Consider the following 15,558-nt stretch of genomic DNA (forward strand, 5'->3'; position numbering starts at 1 on the left):
ATAAAATTTGATTGATCAAATTTTTTTATAATGTTTCATGCTTTTTATGTCTTGTTCTAAGAAGTCTTATGTGAAGTAATTCCTATGTTATTTAGCTCAACTGAGTCATACAATGTATACAAGTTATAAAACAATATGCTATACGGGTCAAATATATACAATTATTAACTGACAATTTTTAAAGAAGGCTTTGTCTAACTCTAAGTCACAAAAGCTTTCTGTATGTGTTGTTTTAGAAGTTTTGATATTTTTAGTTCTTATTTTTAGATCAGTAATCTGAGTTAATTTTTACATAAAAGATGATATTCATATTTTAATTTTCAACATTTATTGAAAAGACCACATCTCTCCAATAAATTACCAAGCCATTAAAAAAAAATTGGTTCACAGTATGTTTTTGTCTCGTTCTGGACTCTATTCAGTGCCATTGATATAAATGTTGATCCTATATTATCTTCTTTACTATAGGGTCACAGTAATTCTTGAAATCAGATTGAGAAAAACCTCAAATTGTTATTTTTCAAAAATTTTTTGGTCAGTGTAGGTTCTTTATGAATCTTAGTAATATCAATTTCCTGAAATTTTGACTGGGATTATGTGTTTCTATAGATCAATCAGTGTGGGAGAACTGGCATCTTAGGAATAATGAGCCTTCTAATCACTTCATCTATACGCATTATAGGTATGGATGTAAACCTTTAATTTTCAGTAATATTACATTAATTTTAATGTAATTAATGTTTAAAAACATTAATTTTAGTAATGTTTAGATTTCATTTTATAGGTCTTGTACATATTGTGAAAAAATTTATACCTAATTATCTAAATTACAATTACCAATTTTTATTGCTAATATATAGAAATATAATTGATTTATATAGAGGATTTTGTATCCCTGATCATCATAAATTTATATAACAGTTCTAACTTACTAATCCTAGAAGGTTTTCAGCACTGCTGATGTTATCTTTACATACAGATGGCTTATTTTTCTTTTCAATTTGTATGCCTTTTCTTTTCTGTTTTTTTCTCCCCTTGGCTTTTTGCACTAGTTAGAATTCCATCATTGTACGTGTGATTGGAAATGATTAAAGTGGGTATCCTCACCTGGCCTCTGATCTTAAAAACATTCTATCTTTTACCATGAATTATGATGTTATCTGTGGAGATTTTAAATAGAAGCTTTTCATCAGGTTGAGAGAATTTCCTTCTATTCCCAGTTTGGTGAATTTTTTTTATCAGAACTGGATGTTCAATTTTGTAAAATTCTTGTACTGAAAATATTAACTGATCAAATGGTTTTTCTCGTCCTGTTAACATGTGATATGCATTGATCAGTTTTGAAATGTTATAGCAATCTTGCATTTTCTGAAACAAAACACATTTGGGTAATGGGATATAATCTTTTTTGTATTTTGGTATTATTTGATTTGCTAATATTTTCTTAAGAACTTCACATCTGTGTTCACCAGGGATACTATTCTGTACTTATCTCAAAATATCTTTACCTGGTTTTAATAATCACATAATACTAGCTTCATAAGATAAGACAGGAAGTGTTTCATTTCCTTTTTTTTTCTGGAAAAAAAACATACAAAATTAATATATTTCTTCCTTAAATGTTTGATACAATTTATTGATGAAGATATCTAGGATTGGAGCTTCTTTTCAAGGAGATTAGAAACTTCAAATATTTAATTAAAAATAGATATAGGGCTATTGAGGTTATCTATTCTCATGTGGGACTTTTGTGTCTTTCAAGGAATTAATCAATTTCATCCAAGTTGTATTTGCTGTCAAAAGGTGCTCATTTTTTTTTTTTTTATTATCCCTACAATGTCTGTTGGAGTTGTAGTGATGTTCTCTTTTTCATTCCTGATACTGGAAATTTGTGTCTAAATAGAGTTTTATCAATTTTATTGATATATCGAAGTTACACTGCTTTTTTTCTCTATTTTGTCTTTTTAGGCCCACATTTATCTTTATCATTTACTTCTTTGTGAATATTTTGGATTAAATTTGTTCTTTTTATATTTTTATTAAGGCTGACATTTAGATCACTGATTTGGAATATTGTTCTTTTCCAATATAGGTGTTTTTTCCTCTCAGTATTGTTTCATTGTACCTTCACAAGATTTGACATGTCTTTTTAAAATTTTCATTCAATTAAAAATAGGTTTTGTGATTTCTTCTATGACTCATAGTTATTTAGTTACTATGTCTATTTTTGTGTTTTTTTTTTTTTTTTTTTTGAGGTGCTGGGGATTGAAAACCCAGGCATCAGACATTTTAGGCAAACACTCTACCACTGAGATACATCCCTAGGCAAGACTAATGGTTCTTTAGAAGAATAATGCTATTTAATTTCCAACTGTCTAGGGATTTTTTGGTTTTCCAAATGACTTTGTTATAGATTCTCAGTTTATTTCTGCTGCGACATTATATATATTTTATATAAACTGATATATATATCAGTTTCCAAGACCAGTCTCTATAATAGGCTGGATATGAATTCTGTCCAGTGTCTTGTGTATTGTGAAGATATTCAGGATAGCAGGAATTCTAATGATTATCTGTCCTTGGTGAGCTCCAGAAATTGTTTGGCATACTAATTTCCAGTAGATCTTTCCTGAGACTGAGGAGGTTTACTCTTAAAACATGTTCAGGTCACTCAGCCAAAGATATAGGACATCCCTGTGTAGAATTCCAAAGCTCATTCTGTGTTCAGTTTCCTCCTCTCTGATATTCTGCTCCACAAATTCCAGTTAGCCTAGACCCTGCAAAATTCCAAGCATTGTCAAAACTACTGGGCTGTGTTTGTCTAAAAATTACCTCAGATGTTTTCAAAATGTCCACCTCAATTGTTTCCTTTCTCTAGGGATCACAATCCTGTGCTATCTGGTGCTCAATATCTGAAGACGGTTTCTCCTCTTTATTTGGGTAACTTTTCTAGTTCTTTCAGGAGTGAGTGAGAATATTTTCAAACTATATTTTCTCCTTTATGACTTGGGTGAAATAAATTAACTCTTGTAACTTTTGGTTTTTAACCTAAAGTATCGATTTGCATCCCTGACATATTTACACTCTACTTAAGCCAGTACTTTTATCTCTTCTTGGACAAATCCCGTAGCTTTAACATTGAGCGACATCCCCAGTTCTTTTAACAATTATTTGATAATTAAGTCTCCTTTTGGACTACCATCTCCATGTGTGTGTGTTTTATAAAATGTCATAAGACATTATTATTTCATCTTAAAATCAAAACTATTTTGTAATTATCCATTAATATTCCCTTTCCTTTGTCACCCTTTCTGCCAGACTTTCTCTTGTGTTTTTTAAATATTTTTTTAGTTGTAGGTGGGCACAATACCTTTATTTTATTTATTTATATGTGGTGCTGAGGATCCAACTCAGGGCCTCACATGTGTTGGGTGAGTGGTCTACTGCTGAGTCAACAACTCTAGCTAGCTTTCTTGTGCTTCTTAAAAGGTTTTTTTTTTTTTTTTTTTTTTTTTTTAAGATTTTGTCTGTCTGGAAAAAAACTCTTTTTGGATTTCACATTTGGGGTTTGCTTTTGCTAGGTAAGGAATTTGCAAAAGTGGCAGTGTAATTTTTTGGGGGGTGGACTTTAAAAATTTCAGTCTACTATATTATGAATTTCATAGTTTCTGTTTCATTGCTCCCATTATTCTTTTTTGGGCAGGGTGTACTAGGGATTAAATCCCGTAGCTTTAACATTGAACGACATCCCCAGTCCTTTTTATTTTTCTAATATTGAGACAAGGTTTCACTAAGTTGCTTAGGGCCTTGCTAAATTGCTGAGGCTTGGCTTGAACATGCAATCCTCCTGTCTCAGCCTCCCAAGCTGCTGGGATTAAAGGCATGCGCCAACATACTCTGTATTACCCATTATTCTTATTTTCTCTTAAAGGTAATGTGTCTTTTTTCTTCTGGTTGTTTGTACATTTTCATTTTATTTTTGAGCTTTAGGAGTTTATGATGTTCCTAGCTATGTGTTTCTTTATATTTCTCCTGTTCAAAAGTTTACTTGGCTTCCTGACTCTGTCACAGTTAATGCTATTGTTTTGAAAATTCTTGACCATTGTACTTTCAAATATTTCTTCATCCCCCTCCCCTCCCTTTCTGGGATATTAATTACATGTATGTCAGATCTTTTGATTATACCTCACATATTCTTTTTTTTCCTGGTTTTTCCATTCTTTTGTCTGCACTTCTGTTTGAATTTTTCTATTGACTTATCTTCAAATTCTCTAATTTCCTCTTCTGCTATGTTTAGTCTTCTATTAATCATATCAAATGAGCTAATTTCAAATACTGTGTCCTAAATAATGAGTTCTAAAATGTCTATTATTAATTTCACTTCAGATTTTCTAATAATATTTTAAATGTCTCCATGTTTTTCTCTTCTATTAAAAATATATTAGTAACTTTATTACATAAAATATATTAGTAATTTTAAAATGCTTATTTACAAAGTCCAATCTATCTATGGTGCTGCTTCTTTTGTTTTCTCCTGATTATTGGTCATATTTTCTCACCTTTAAGCATATCTAGCAATGCATGCCTCTTTGTTTTCTACTTGTATTGAAAGCACTGGCCTGTGATTCAGTATCCCTTTCTTGGAAGTAGAAGTCTTCTCTTACTCCTGCAATTTCTTTATATACATTTTAGGAATACAGAGCTAGCATTGCTTTTATTTACTGAGAATCTGCTTGAATATTGAATATGATGATTCTTTTTTTATTTCATTTTTCATTAACAAGAGTACAGTTGCAATTTATCTGCTCAAAAGTTATCCAGTCATTTCAACTGCTAATAATAATGAAAGATGACCTTCTGGAAGGTCATCATCAATGGCAAAATTAATAAAAAAAATTATACATAGAGGTTGTTAAGAATGAACACACACACACACACACACACACACACACACACACACCAACACCTGTATTTCAGTAGATACAATACAGAATTTAAAGCCAGAACAACTGCTCTAAGCCTTACCTCTGTCATTTACTAATAAAGTGACCTCAATCAAATTGTTTGCCTACTTTGAGTCTTAGTTTTCAATTTACAAATATAAAATAGTATATTTTAAGTTCATAATGCTATTGCAAAGACAAAACATTTTAAAATATTTTAAAGACCTGTATAAGCTATAATCATGCTGTAAAGTGACTTACACAATATTATTATAGTTTATAAATCTATAGATCAAAAGCCATTTAATTAAATAAACTTGGGGATAGGGGGAAAACTGATTCATGGAAAATAAAAAATAATAACAGTTTGATATCAAGGAAAGGGTAAAAACTATTTTTAAAGTATCAATATAAATGCATGGTAAGCTATTTAATATTGACTTAAACACTCCTGCTTATTTTAACAAGCCCTGGATGTTATTACTTTATCTCAACAAAGTGAAGTGATTAATGACAAGAAGTCTGAACATAAAGGTAAATAATATCTTGTCTATTATTACTGAAATATAGGAATAAGTAATAAACTTGGGAAAACTGCAATAAAAAATAATAAAAATAAAAATTCCTGTTGGGCAATCTGCAAGTGGATTCATTTCTACATAGGTATCTTTACATGACCTTAGCACAAGTAACTGCAAGAACAAAATGAAAAATCTGTTATCATTTACTAATTCTTATTAATGGAATACTTCGTAAAAGGTATGATTTTCTTGAAGTCTTGAACAAGAGACTGGCCTTCAAAAGATCATAGGAGAGGATATAATCAACATTCTAGGGATACAACAGAAAAAAGAATGAAGTGACTATATGAAGGAGAGGTCAGAGAAGGCATGTCATATATGTTGCTGGAAGCCAGAACCATTTTGAGCAACTGTAAAGAATGGGAGAGCAGAGGTAAGTAGAAGGGACTATACTTCAGAAATACTTAATAATCATATGGGGAAGTAGGATAAATGAAATAAAAGTGGACCCCCCCACACACTAAAAATGGTTGTAAACTATTTATGAATGAAGTAATAAGGTTGCTCCAGAGTTGACTACAGAAACAGACTTAAAATGTCAAATTTATGCAAAAAAATAAAAATTTTAAATGTACTACATAAAGGAAGTTAAGAAAATAAATGGGAAAAAAGGTACATGTGGATAATGAAAAGAAAATAATCAATACCTGCTCTTATTAAAACTAGAGGTAGAACCAGAATCTTTTTAGGACTGTGCTCCTGTGATCTCTCTAAACCTTAAATGCGTTAGGCCAAAAACTAGTGTTATTTCATTCTGTATTTAAAGAAGAACAGAAAGGGCAAAGTGGCCTGATTTTCACCCACATTAGGATTTCATTATGTGATAAGGGTTACTTACTACTGGCTAACTATGCCTAAAGCATATCAACCAAGTTCTAAAATAGTAGTATCTCAAAAGACTTTTATAAAAACGATTTCCAACATAATCCAATAATCTTATGCATAAACCAATATACCTTAGCAAGTGATTTTACAATAGGATTCTCCATAATCCCCTTGAGGAAAATTAGGTCTATTTCTTCTGCTCCTGTAGATGAGGGCAGCTCCGTAAGGTTTTCCAAGACTTGCTGCATTGCTGCTGAGATAAAAGCAACATAAAACAAAATAAAACAAAACAAAACCACTTAAATTCTAAGCCAACGATTATAAAATAATGCAAATAAAGACATTGATAACACTAAAAAATCACATTTAAAAAACTAAATAATTAAAGAGTATGAGTTTCAAGTTGACTTCTTGTGCATTCGTAACAGGATAAAAATTTATATGCAATTTGGGCTGTATCACACTACACCTTATACATGTTAGAATTTGCATTTGCTTTATATTATAAATAAGAAGATTGAGTCAGTAATCAAAAAACTCCCCACAGGCCCAGAATGAGGCATCACTGACAAATTCCACCAAACATTTATAAAGAGTTAAAACTAATTCCTCACAAATTCTTCTAAATATATACAAGAAGTGGGATCACTTTACAACTTATTCTGTGAAACCAGTTTCCCTGATAAAGACATCACAATAAAATCATAGTCAATATCCCTTATGAATACAGATGCAAAAACCTTTAATAAAATGCTAGCAAAGTGAATCCAGCAACATGTAAAAAGGACTGTACACAAATGCCATGTTCAATTTATCTCAGGAATACAAAATGGTCCAATATATGAATACAAAATAGTCAATCAATATAATATACCAAGAAACTGAGGACAAAAAATGCCATCTCAATAGATACAAAAGAAAGCATTTGACAAAACCAAAGCCCTCTCATGATTCAGGAGAAAAAAAAAAATTTAATAACCAAACTAGGGGTAAAAAAAAAATTTCTCAAATCTTCTAAAGGACATCCACAACAACCTGAAGCAAACTTCGAAGACTAGATGGTTACTCTTGAAGATGAGGAATAAGAAACCAGTTACCCATTTTTTTTTTTTTTTTTTTTTTTTAGCATTTCTATTCAGTTTTGTATTAGAGTTTCTAGCCAGGGCAGATAAGCAAAACAAATAAATAAATGGCAACCAGATGAAAAAGGAGTAAGTCAAACAATCTCTATTTGAAAATATGATCTTCCATATGGAAAATCCTAATACACAAAATATTTATTAGAATAAATAAATTAATTCACTGAAGTTTTGGATACAAGAATCAATATACAAAAATAAAAAGTAATTGTATACATTAGCAACAAATAATCCAAAATTGAAAGAAAAACAAAAACCAAAACACTCCTTTTACAGTAGCCTCAGAAAAAAGCTGAACAATAATGTAGCCCCTGCACAAAAAAACCCCATAAAATTTGCATACTAAAATTTTATGAAAAAATTTTATAAAGATTGAATGTTGAGCTCAATGAATGGAAAAACATCTCATGTTCATGGATTAAAATACTTACTATTGCTTACATGGCAGTACTATCCAAATTGATATAAAGATGTAATGTAATTCCTATCAAAATCTCAAAATTACAGCAGTCTTTTTTTTTTTTTTTTTTTTACAGAAATTGACAGGCTGATTCTAAAATTCATATGAACCACAAAGGACCCAGAATTGCAAAAACAATCTTTAGTGAGAAGAATGAAATACACATTTTTTAGTTTCAAAACTAACAAGCAATAACAATTAAAACTGTGTGGTACTAACATATAGACCAGTAACAAGAGTTCAGAAACAATCCCATAAAAATGGTCTTTTCCAAAATTGATGCTGAGACAAATGCACATGTAAGACAATAAAGCTAGACCCCTCCCTCAATCAATATTATAGTTTAATTTTATTAGAATTAATTTTATTAGTTTTATCTCATTTTGATGTTACTTTAAATTTATTAACACTGCAGTGTTGAGAGCCACAGCCAAAGGGGCCCCAGCAAACTTCCAGCTGCCAGCAAACTTCAGACTGCCAGCTGATGACTGGCTCACAGCGGCCCCAGCAACATCTAGCTGATTGGCTCCTCTGCGGTGATGTTCATTGGGCTGTTTCCCTGCCCTTCAGACTGCCAGCTGATGATTGGCTCACAGCAGCCCCAGCAACATCTAGCTGATTGGCTCCTCTGCAGTGATGTTCATTGGGCTGTTTCCCTGCCCTTCAGACTGCCAGCTGATGATTGGCTCACAGCGGCCCCAGCAACATCTAGCTGATTGGCTCCTCCACGGAGCTGCTGATTGGGGGACTTCTTTGGCTCTGCCCACGCAACCCAGCCAATCGGCCTCAAGAACAGGAGGATTGTGGGAGGTGGTGAGGTTTGTGTGGGGGTGAGAGGCTTGTGGGAAGCCAGTGGTCGCAGTTGGGCTCAGAGGGTTTTTTCCTGAGGAGCTGTTTTGTTTGGCGTTTGTAGTTCTAAAAATAAAGTTAGTTTCTTTTGACAAGTGGCTCCTGAATTGTGCCCAGCCAGACTGCGGCATTTGGTGGCTCCCACGGGGAGCGACTGAGGGTAAGTAAACTGCTCGCCCCTGAGGGCAGGGCGAGAGGATGGGAAGCCATTCTAAGATTCCTCTTTTGTTTTGCTTCATTTTTGTTTTAACTTGCCTGTCCCTGGAGAAACCGCTCACATCTGAGGAAAAACTATTTGGGTCTGAGGAACAGATAGGGAGAAAGGACGGATGGACATTTCAGGAGGATAGAAAGGTTGATATAATGATTTTCTATGGTTCCATTTTTATTTCATTCTGTCTCGGTTTTGTTTGGTGTTATCTTGTTGGGTTGTATTATAGTAGAAATACGGGATCAGAAATTAGTAAAAAACAAACCGAAAGACTGTTAAGTAAATTGTTAGAGGAAGGAGGCATCCCAGTAAAATCAAGAGCAGTCAGGGCATACGTTGATACAATACAACAATGTAGCCCAGGGCTTTTTAAGGAGCAGTTGTTAGATATATCACAATGGAACCATCATGGTGAAGATTTAAAAAGAATAGAAAAGAACAACCCAGGGACTCTGCCAGTTGGCACATTGACATTGTGGGCGTTGGTATCTGGTTTGCTTAGTCCAGAGCCTTCAATTCAGACAATGGTAGAGGAAGGAGAAGACATATTGATTCAAGTAAAAGAGAAGGTCTCTCAAGTTAGTCAGAAAGAGGAAAAGATTCAAGTAAAAGAGAAGGTCTTTCAAGCTAGTGAGACAGAGGAAGGAAGTTTAGAGCAGAAAAAGCCATCAGGGGAAAAGTTACAACAGGAGACTGCTAATAACACCTTTCTATCAGAGAGCGTAAGTGTCCAACCAACAGCACCACCTCTACAGGAGACTGCTACTAACAGCATTCTATCACCAGAGGACATAAGTGTCCAATCAACAGCACCACCTCCATATGCTAGGAGACTCCCAACTCCCGCAGTTGATAGTTGGGATCCTGAGACAGGATCTCAAGTATGCCCTGTATTTGAGGTAGGAGGGCAGCGAATTTACCAGGGTTTAAATTTCAAAACAGTGAAGGAGCTAAAAGAGGCTGTAACAACCTATGGTCCTCAAGCACCCTTCACTGTAAGCTTGGTCGAATCCATTACCAACTTAAACATGACGCCAGCAGATTGGGCTAATATTTGTAAAGCTGTGCTAAATGGAGGACAATACCTGTTATGGAAGGTTGCCAATGAGGAATTTTGCAAGGAGACGGCTAGGCGAAATGCAGCAGCTGGTTATTCTCAGAGAAATCTAGATATGTTGTTAGGAAAGGGACCTTATGAGGATCGGCAGCAACAAATTGCATATGATCCTGGCGTATACTCACAAATTGCTGTAGATGCAGTTAAGGCATGGAAGACTTTACAAGGACATGGAGGTTTACAAGGTCAATTATCTAAGATAATACAAGGAGCTAATAATGAACCTTACGCTGAATTTGTAGATAGGCTTATTCAAACAGCTACCAGAGTTTTTGGGAATACAGAACAAGCAATGCCATTAATAAAACAACTGGCTTATGACCAAGCGAATCGTTGGTGCAGAGATATCATTAGACCATGGAAACAGGAAGATTTAAACACATATATTAAATTATGTAGAGACATTAATGAACAAGAGCAAGTCATGGCAGCTGCAGTAAAACAGGCTTTAGATGCCAGAGACATTAATGAACAAGGGCAAATTGTGGCAGCTGCAGTAAAACAGGCTTTATATACCAGGCCAAGAACATGCTACAATTGTCAACAAACAGGACATTTTAAAAGGAATTGCCCCATAGGAGAAGGGTTTAACAAAACTAGGTATCAAAGGAGTAGAATACCGGGTATTTGCCCACGATGCCGTAGAGGGAGACATTGGGCTAATGAATGCCGTTCTCAAACCACTATAGAGGGTACTCCATTACATTGGGCTAATGAATGCCGTTCTCAAACCACCATAGAGGGTACTCCATTATCAAAAAACGAACAAGGACAAGGTGTTTATCCACAATATCGTGGACAAAGGCATCGGGCTCCTTTGCCAAAAAATGGACAGGGGGCCCCAATGCTCTGGGGCCCCAAACCACAAATATACGGAGCACTGGAGGAACCCAGCAACCCCATCAGGGCAGTGACCAGGACACATTGTCCATCAGATCCCTCATCAGACAAACCAGAGGGAGCGCAGGGTTGGACATCTGCGCCTCTGCCAGATCAGTACTAACTCCAGAGATGGGAGTTCAAATCATTCCCACAGGGGTAAAAGGACCTCTTCCCAAAGGAACAGTAGGCTTATTATTGGGACGCAGCTCTTCTACTCTAAAAGGACTTTTGATAAGTCCGGGGGTAATTGATCCCGATTATGAAGGGGAAATAAAAATTATAGCCAGTTCTCCAAAGAGTATATCAATAATTTCACCAGGAGATAGAATAGCACAGTTACTAATAATACCAAGCCTACATGATAAATTTTCCAGTCATGCTGTAGAAAGAGGTTCCAAAGGATTAGGCTCCACAGGTGTAAATTGGGCTATGCTTTCTTTAAATTTAGATTCTCGCCCCATGCTAAAACTAAATATTCAAGGACATGAATTTAATGGGCTACTGGATACAGGTGCAGACCTTAGCATCATCTCTTGTCAAGAATGGCCAAAACATTGGCCATTACAACAAGCCACTCAAACGCTTCGAGGCCTAGGAGTGGCGACTAATCCCGATAGAAGCACAATGGTATTAGATTGGAAGGATCCTGAAGGATGTGAAGGAACTATACAGCCATATGTATTGGATCATCTTCCCGTAAATTTATGGGGACGAGATGTCTTAGATCAATTAGGTTTGACATTAACAAATAACACCAATCAAAATGCACCCACTATTATGGCTAGACAAGGTTTTAGGAAAGGAAAAAGATTAGAAAAACAAGAACAAGGCATAGCAGCACCAATACAAATAGATCAAGGAACAGACAGACATGGGTTGGATTTTCACAAAGGGCCACTGAGACAATAAAAATTACATGGAAATCAGAAAGACCAGTATGGGTTCCTCAGTGGCCCTTGACTAAAGAAAAGATACAAGTAGCCCATGATCTGGTCAAACAACAATTAGCGGAAGGACATATACAACCTTCTGTATCTCCCCATAATACTCCCATTTTTGTCATCAAAAAGAAATCTGGTAAATGGAGATTATTGCAAGATTTAAGAGCCATTAATAATGAAATGGTCATTATGGGACCTGCTCAATCGGGGATTCCTCAATTGTCTGCTTTGCCAAAAACTTGGTATGTTTTAGTTATAGACATTAAAGATTGGTTTTTTTCAATTCCAATTCATCCTGAGGATAGTCCACATTTTGCATTTACTATCCCTGCACTAAATCATGAAGGTCCTGATCAGAGATATGAATGGAAAGTACTCCTTCAAGGGATGGCTAACAGCCCAACTATGTGTCAAATTTATGTTAACAAAGTAATCCAGCCACTTAGAAATCAAAATCCTGAACTACAAATATTTCACTATATGGATGATGTATTATTAGCACACAAAGCTAAAAACACATTGCTAGAATGTTATGCCACACTTACAAATTTATTAAAAAATTATAATCTAGAGATAGCAATAGATAAAGTACAATTAAATTTTCCAATTAATTATTTAGGAGTTCTATTATCCTCAACCATGGTCCGTCCACCAAAAATTCAAATACAAGTAGATCAACTCAAATCACTTAATGACTTTCAAAAGTTATTAGGAGACATAAACTGGATAAGGCCTTATCTAGGCATACCAACAGGAGAGTTGGGACCTTTGATATTTTAAAAGGTCCTTCAGATCCAAATTCACCCTGCATGTTAACTCCTAAAGCAAGAAAGGCATTAAAAATTATTGAAAAATATGGAAAATATGCATTTGGATAGAATTGATATAAGTTTGCCTTTATTATTTATTGTACTACCAACAAAAAATATTCCTACAGGAGTATTTTGGCAAGAAGGTCCATTATTATGGATACATTTATCTTATTCTCCTAACACTATTCTTACTAGGTATCCTGAGGCTGTAGGACAATTAATACTCAAAGAAATAAAAACAGCAAAGGGAGTATTTGGAATTTCTCCCAATAAAATTATTACTCCATATACTATGAATCAAATTGATGAATTAGCTAATGAGTTAAATACTTGGGCAATAATCATGTGCAAATCTAATGTTTCATTTGATAACCACTTACCATCTAATCCTTTATTGTCTTTTTGGTCATTGCATCCTGTAATTTTTCCAAAAATGACAAGAAAAACACCTATCATGAATGCTCCAAATATATTCACTGATGGGTCAAATAATGGTACAGCAGCAATAGTTACACCTGATCAAACTTTTACATTTTTAGTACCCAAACAATCAGCTCAAAAGGTAGAGCTTAATGCAGTATTACAAGCTTTTGTGATGTTTAAAGATTCTGTATTTAATTTATTTTCTGATAGTCAGTATATAGTTAATGTTATAGTATCCCTTGAAGATGCTGGTAGGATTTCCCCTTCTTCTACTGTTTTCTCTTTGTTTTCCACTATACAAAGTTTAATCTGGGACAGAAAAGATCCATTCTTTATAGGACATATCAGGGCACATACAGGATTGCCTGGAGCCCTTAGTTTGGGCAATGATTTAGCAGATAAAACTACCCATGACATACATTTTTTCTCTACACTAGAAGAAGCTATAAATTTTCATAAAAGGTTCCATGTCAATGCTAATACTTTACAAAAGCATTTTAAAATAACTAAGGAACAAGCTAGACAAATAATAAAACAATGTCAAAATTGTGTGACCTTTTTACCACAAGTTAATCTTGGAGTCAATCCTAGAGGATTGATACCTAACCATATTTGGCAGATGGACGTCACACACTTGCCAGAATTTGGAAAATTAAAATATTTGCATGTTACAGTTGATACTTCTTCTGGATTTTTGATGGGCTCCCTTCATGCCGGAGAAAAAAACTAAAGATGTTATAGCTCATTGCTTACAAAATTTTGCCACTGTGGGCGTTCCAAAACAGTTAAAAACAGATAATGCCCCTGGTTATACTTCTGCCTCTTTTAAACAATTTTGCTCAACATTTGGCATTACTCATATAACAGGAATCCCATACAATCCACAGGGACAAGGCATAGTTTAAAGAGCTCATCAAACTATTAAAATGTACTTATTAAAGCAAAAAGACGGAATTGGGAAGGGGTATATATTCCCCAAAGATAAACTTAAAATAACCCTTTTTACTCTAAACTTTTAAAATTTGGATTCATCAGGACTTAGTGCTGCAGAAAGGCATATGTGTCCAAAAAATGTACATAAGCCCAAGGTACTTTGGAAAGATATTCTAACAGGACAATGGAAAGGTCCTGACCCAGTAATTGTCTGGAGTCGGGGGTCTGTTTGTGTGTTTCCACAGGAAGAACAGCAGCCGATTTGGATTCCGGAAAGATTAACTAAAATCCTGACCCAGTGATTATCTGGAGTCGGGGGCCTGTTTGTGTATTTCCACAGGGAGAACAGCAGCCGATTTGGATTCCAGAGAGATTAACTAAAGCGATTTCTACAGACCAAAAAGAAGATGATTTGGCTCAAATCCATAACAGCTGATATCCAAAACTCCAATTTGGCTATCCTTACATCTGCGACAGAACCAGGATGCTTTTTTCAATATCTATTTTATTATTGCCCTTTCCCATATCATGAAGTTCTATTTTGTTTTTTGAGCTCATACAGACCTAGGTTAATGTTTTGCTGATCAGTTCTATTTTTTTTGACTATAGAGTTTTTAAACATTGCAATGGAGATTTCACCTGTAAAAAGTTATAAGGCCTTTACTATTATGTTATGTGTTATATGTATTATATTATGTGTGCACACTTGTGTTTTGTGTTATATGTTTGAATGTACGTATGTCCATATATATGAGGAGCGCTCATGAAAAAATGGATCCAAATATTTTTTTTTATTCACGTGATTTAAATGGTTTAATTTAAATTGGGTAAATAACTATTAAGAATTGTTTTAATATGTAAACAAAAAAGAAGGTTAACAGATCTGTTTGTTTACTTTCACCTTTCCTTTTCATTATATTTAATAATTCTCTTCAAGATAATGTAAATTGTTAAGAAAATTGTTTTCTTTTAGTGCCTTCTGGAATGTTACATAATTTTTTCTTTAGCCATTATTGCCAGAATTCCTATCTTCATCCCAGTGCCAGTGAAGACAAAGATAAAACTAATCTACAGTTTCTGCAATAGCCATCACTGAACTGCTTGCAGAACTTGCCTAAACTATGTGTCACTTGTATGCATTGTGAACTCACTTGTATGCATTGTGAACTATCTGTTGGTGCAGCGACTTGTGGTAGTGTTGGGGTATTTTTGCTGATGATGTCATCGGTGGTACAATTTTTCCAACAAGAGCCATCAATTGGCTTGGTGTATCTTCCTCCCTTCTGCTTGTCATGACAAAGACCTCTCCACAGGTGTGGCTGTATACTGGACCGGTAGTCAATGACGGGTAAGATCCAATTACAATGGTACCAACCTAAGACAGGAGGCTGACGCCCTGAGGTCAGCTCATCCGAAGACGGGTAAGGACCATATGTAGTATT

The 15,558-nt window shown here is 34.6% G+C and overlaps 1 protein-coding gene across 5 annotated transcripts in view; it reads right to left on the reverse strand.

Annotated features, from left to right (window-relative positions):
* The window catches only part of PALS2 (protein associated with LIN7 2, MAGUK p55 family member), a 127,335-nt gene that overhangs the window by 60,247 nt on the left and 51,530 nt on the right, over positions 1-15,558 (reverse strand). For 3 of the 5 annotated variants that reach the window (XM_081284640.1, XM_081284643.1, XM_081284642.1), the window contains exon 2: positions 6,481-6,602. In XM_081284640.1, the coding sequence (XP_081140766.1) occupies positions 6,481-6,597 (117 nt within the window). In that variant the 5' untranslated portion in view covers positions 6,598-6,602. The remainder of the gene's footprint in view (positions 1-6,480; positions 6,603-15,558) is intronic. The other 2 variants (XM_081284641.1, XM_081284644.1) reach the window with 1 other exon arrangement.

The sequence above is a fragment of the Spermophilus citellus genome, assembly GCF_964194105.1.
Source record: "Spermophilus citellus genome assembly, chromosome: 3".
Taxonomy (NCBI): domain Eukaryota; kingdom Metazoa; phylum Chordata; class Mammalia; order Rodentia; family Sciuridae; genus Spermophilus; species Spermophilus citellus.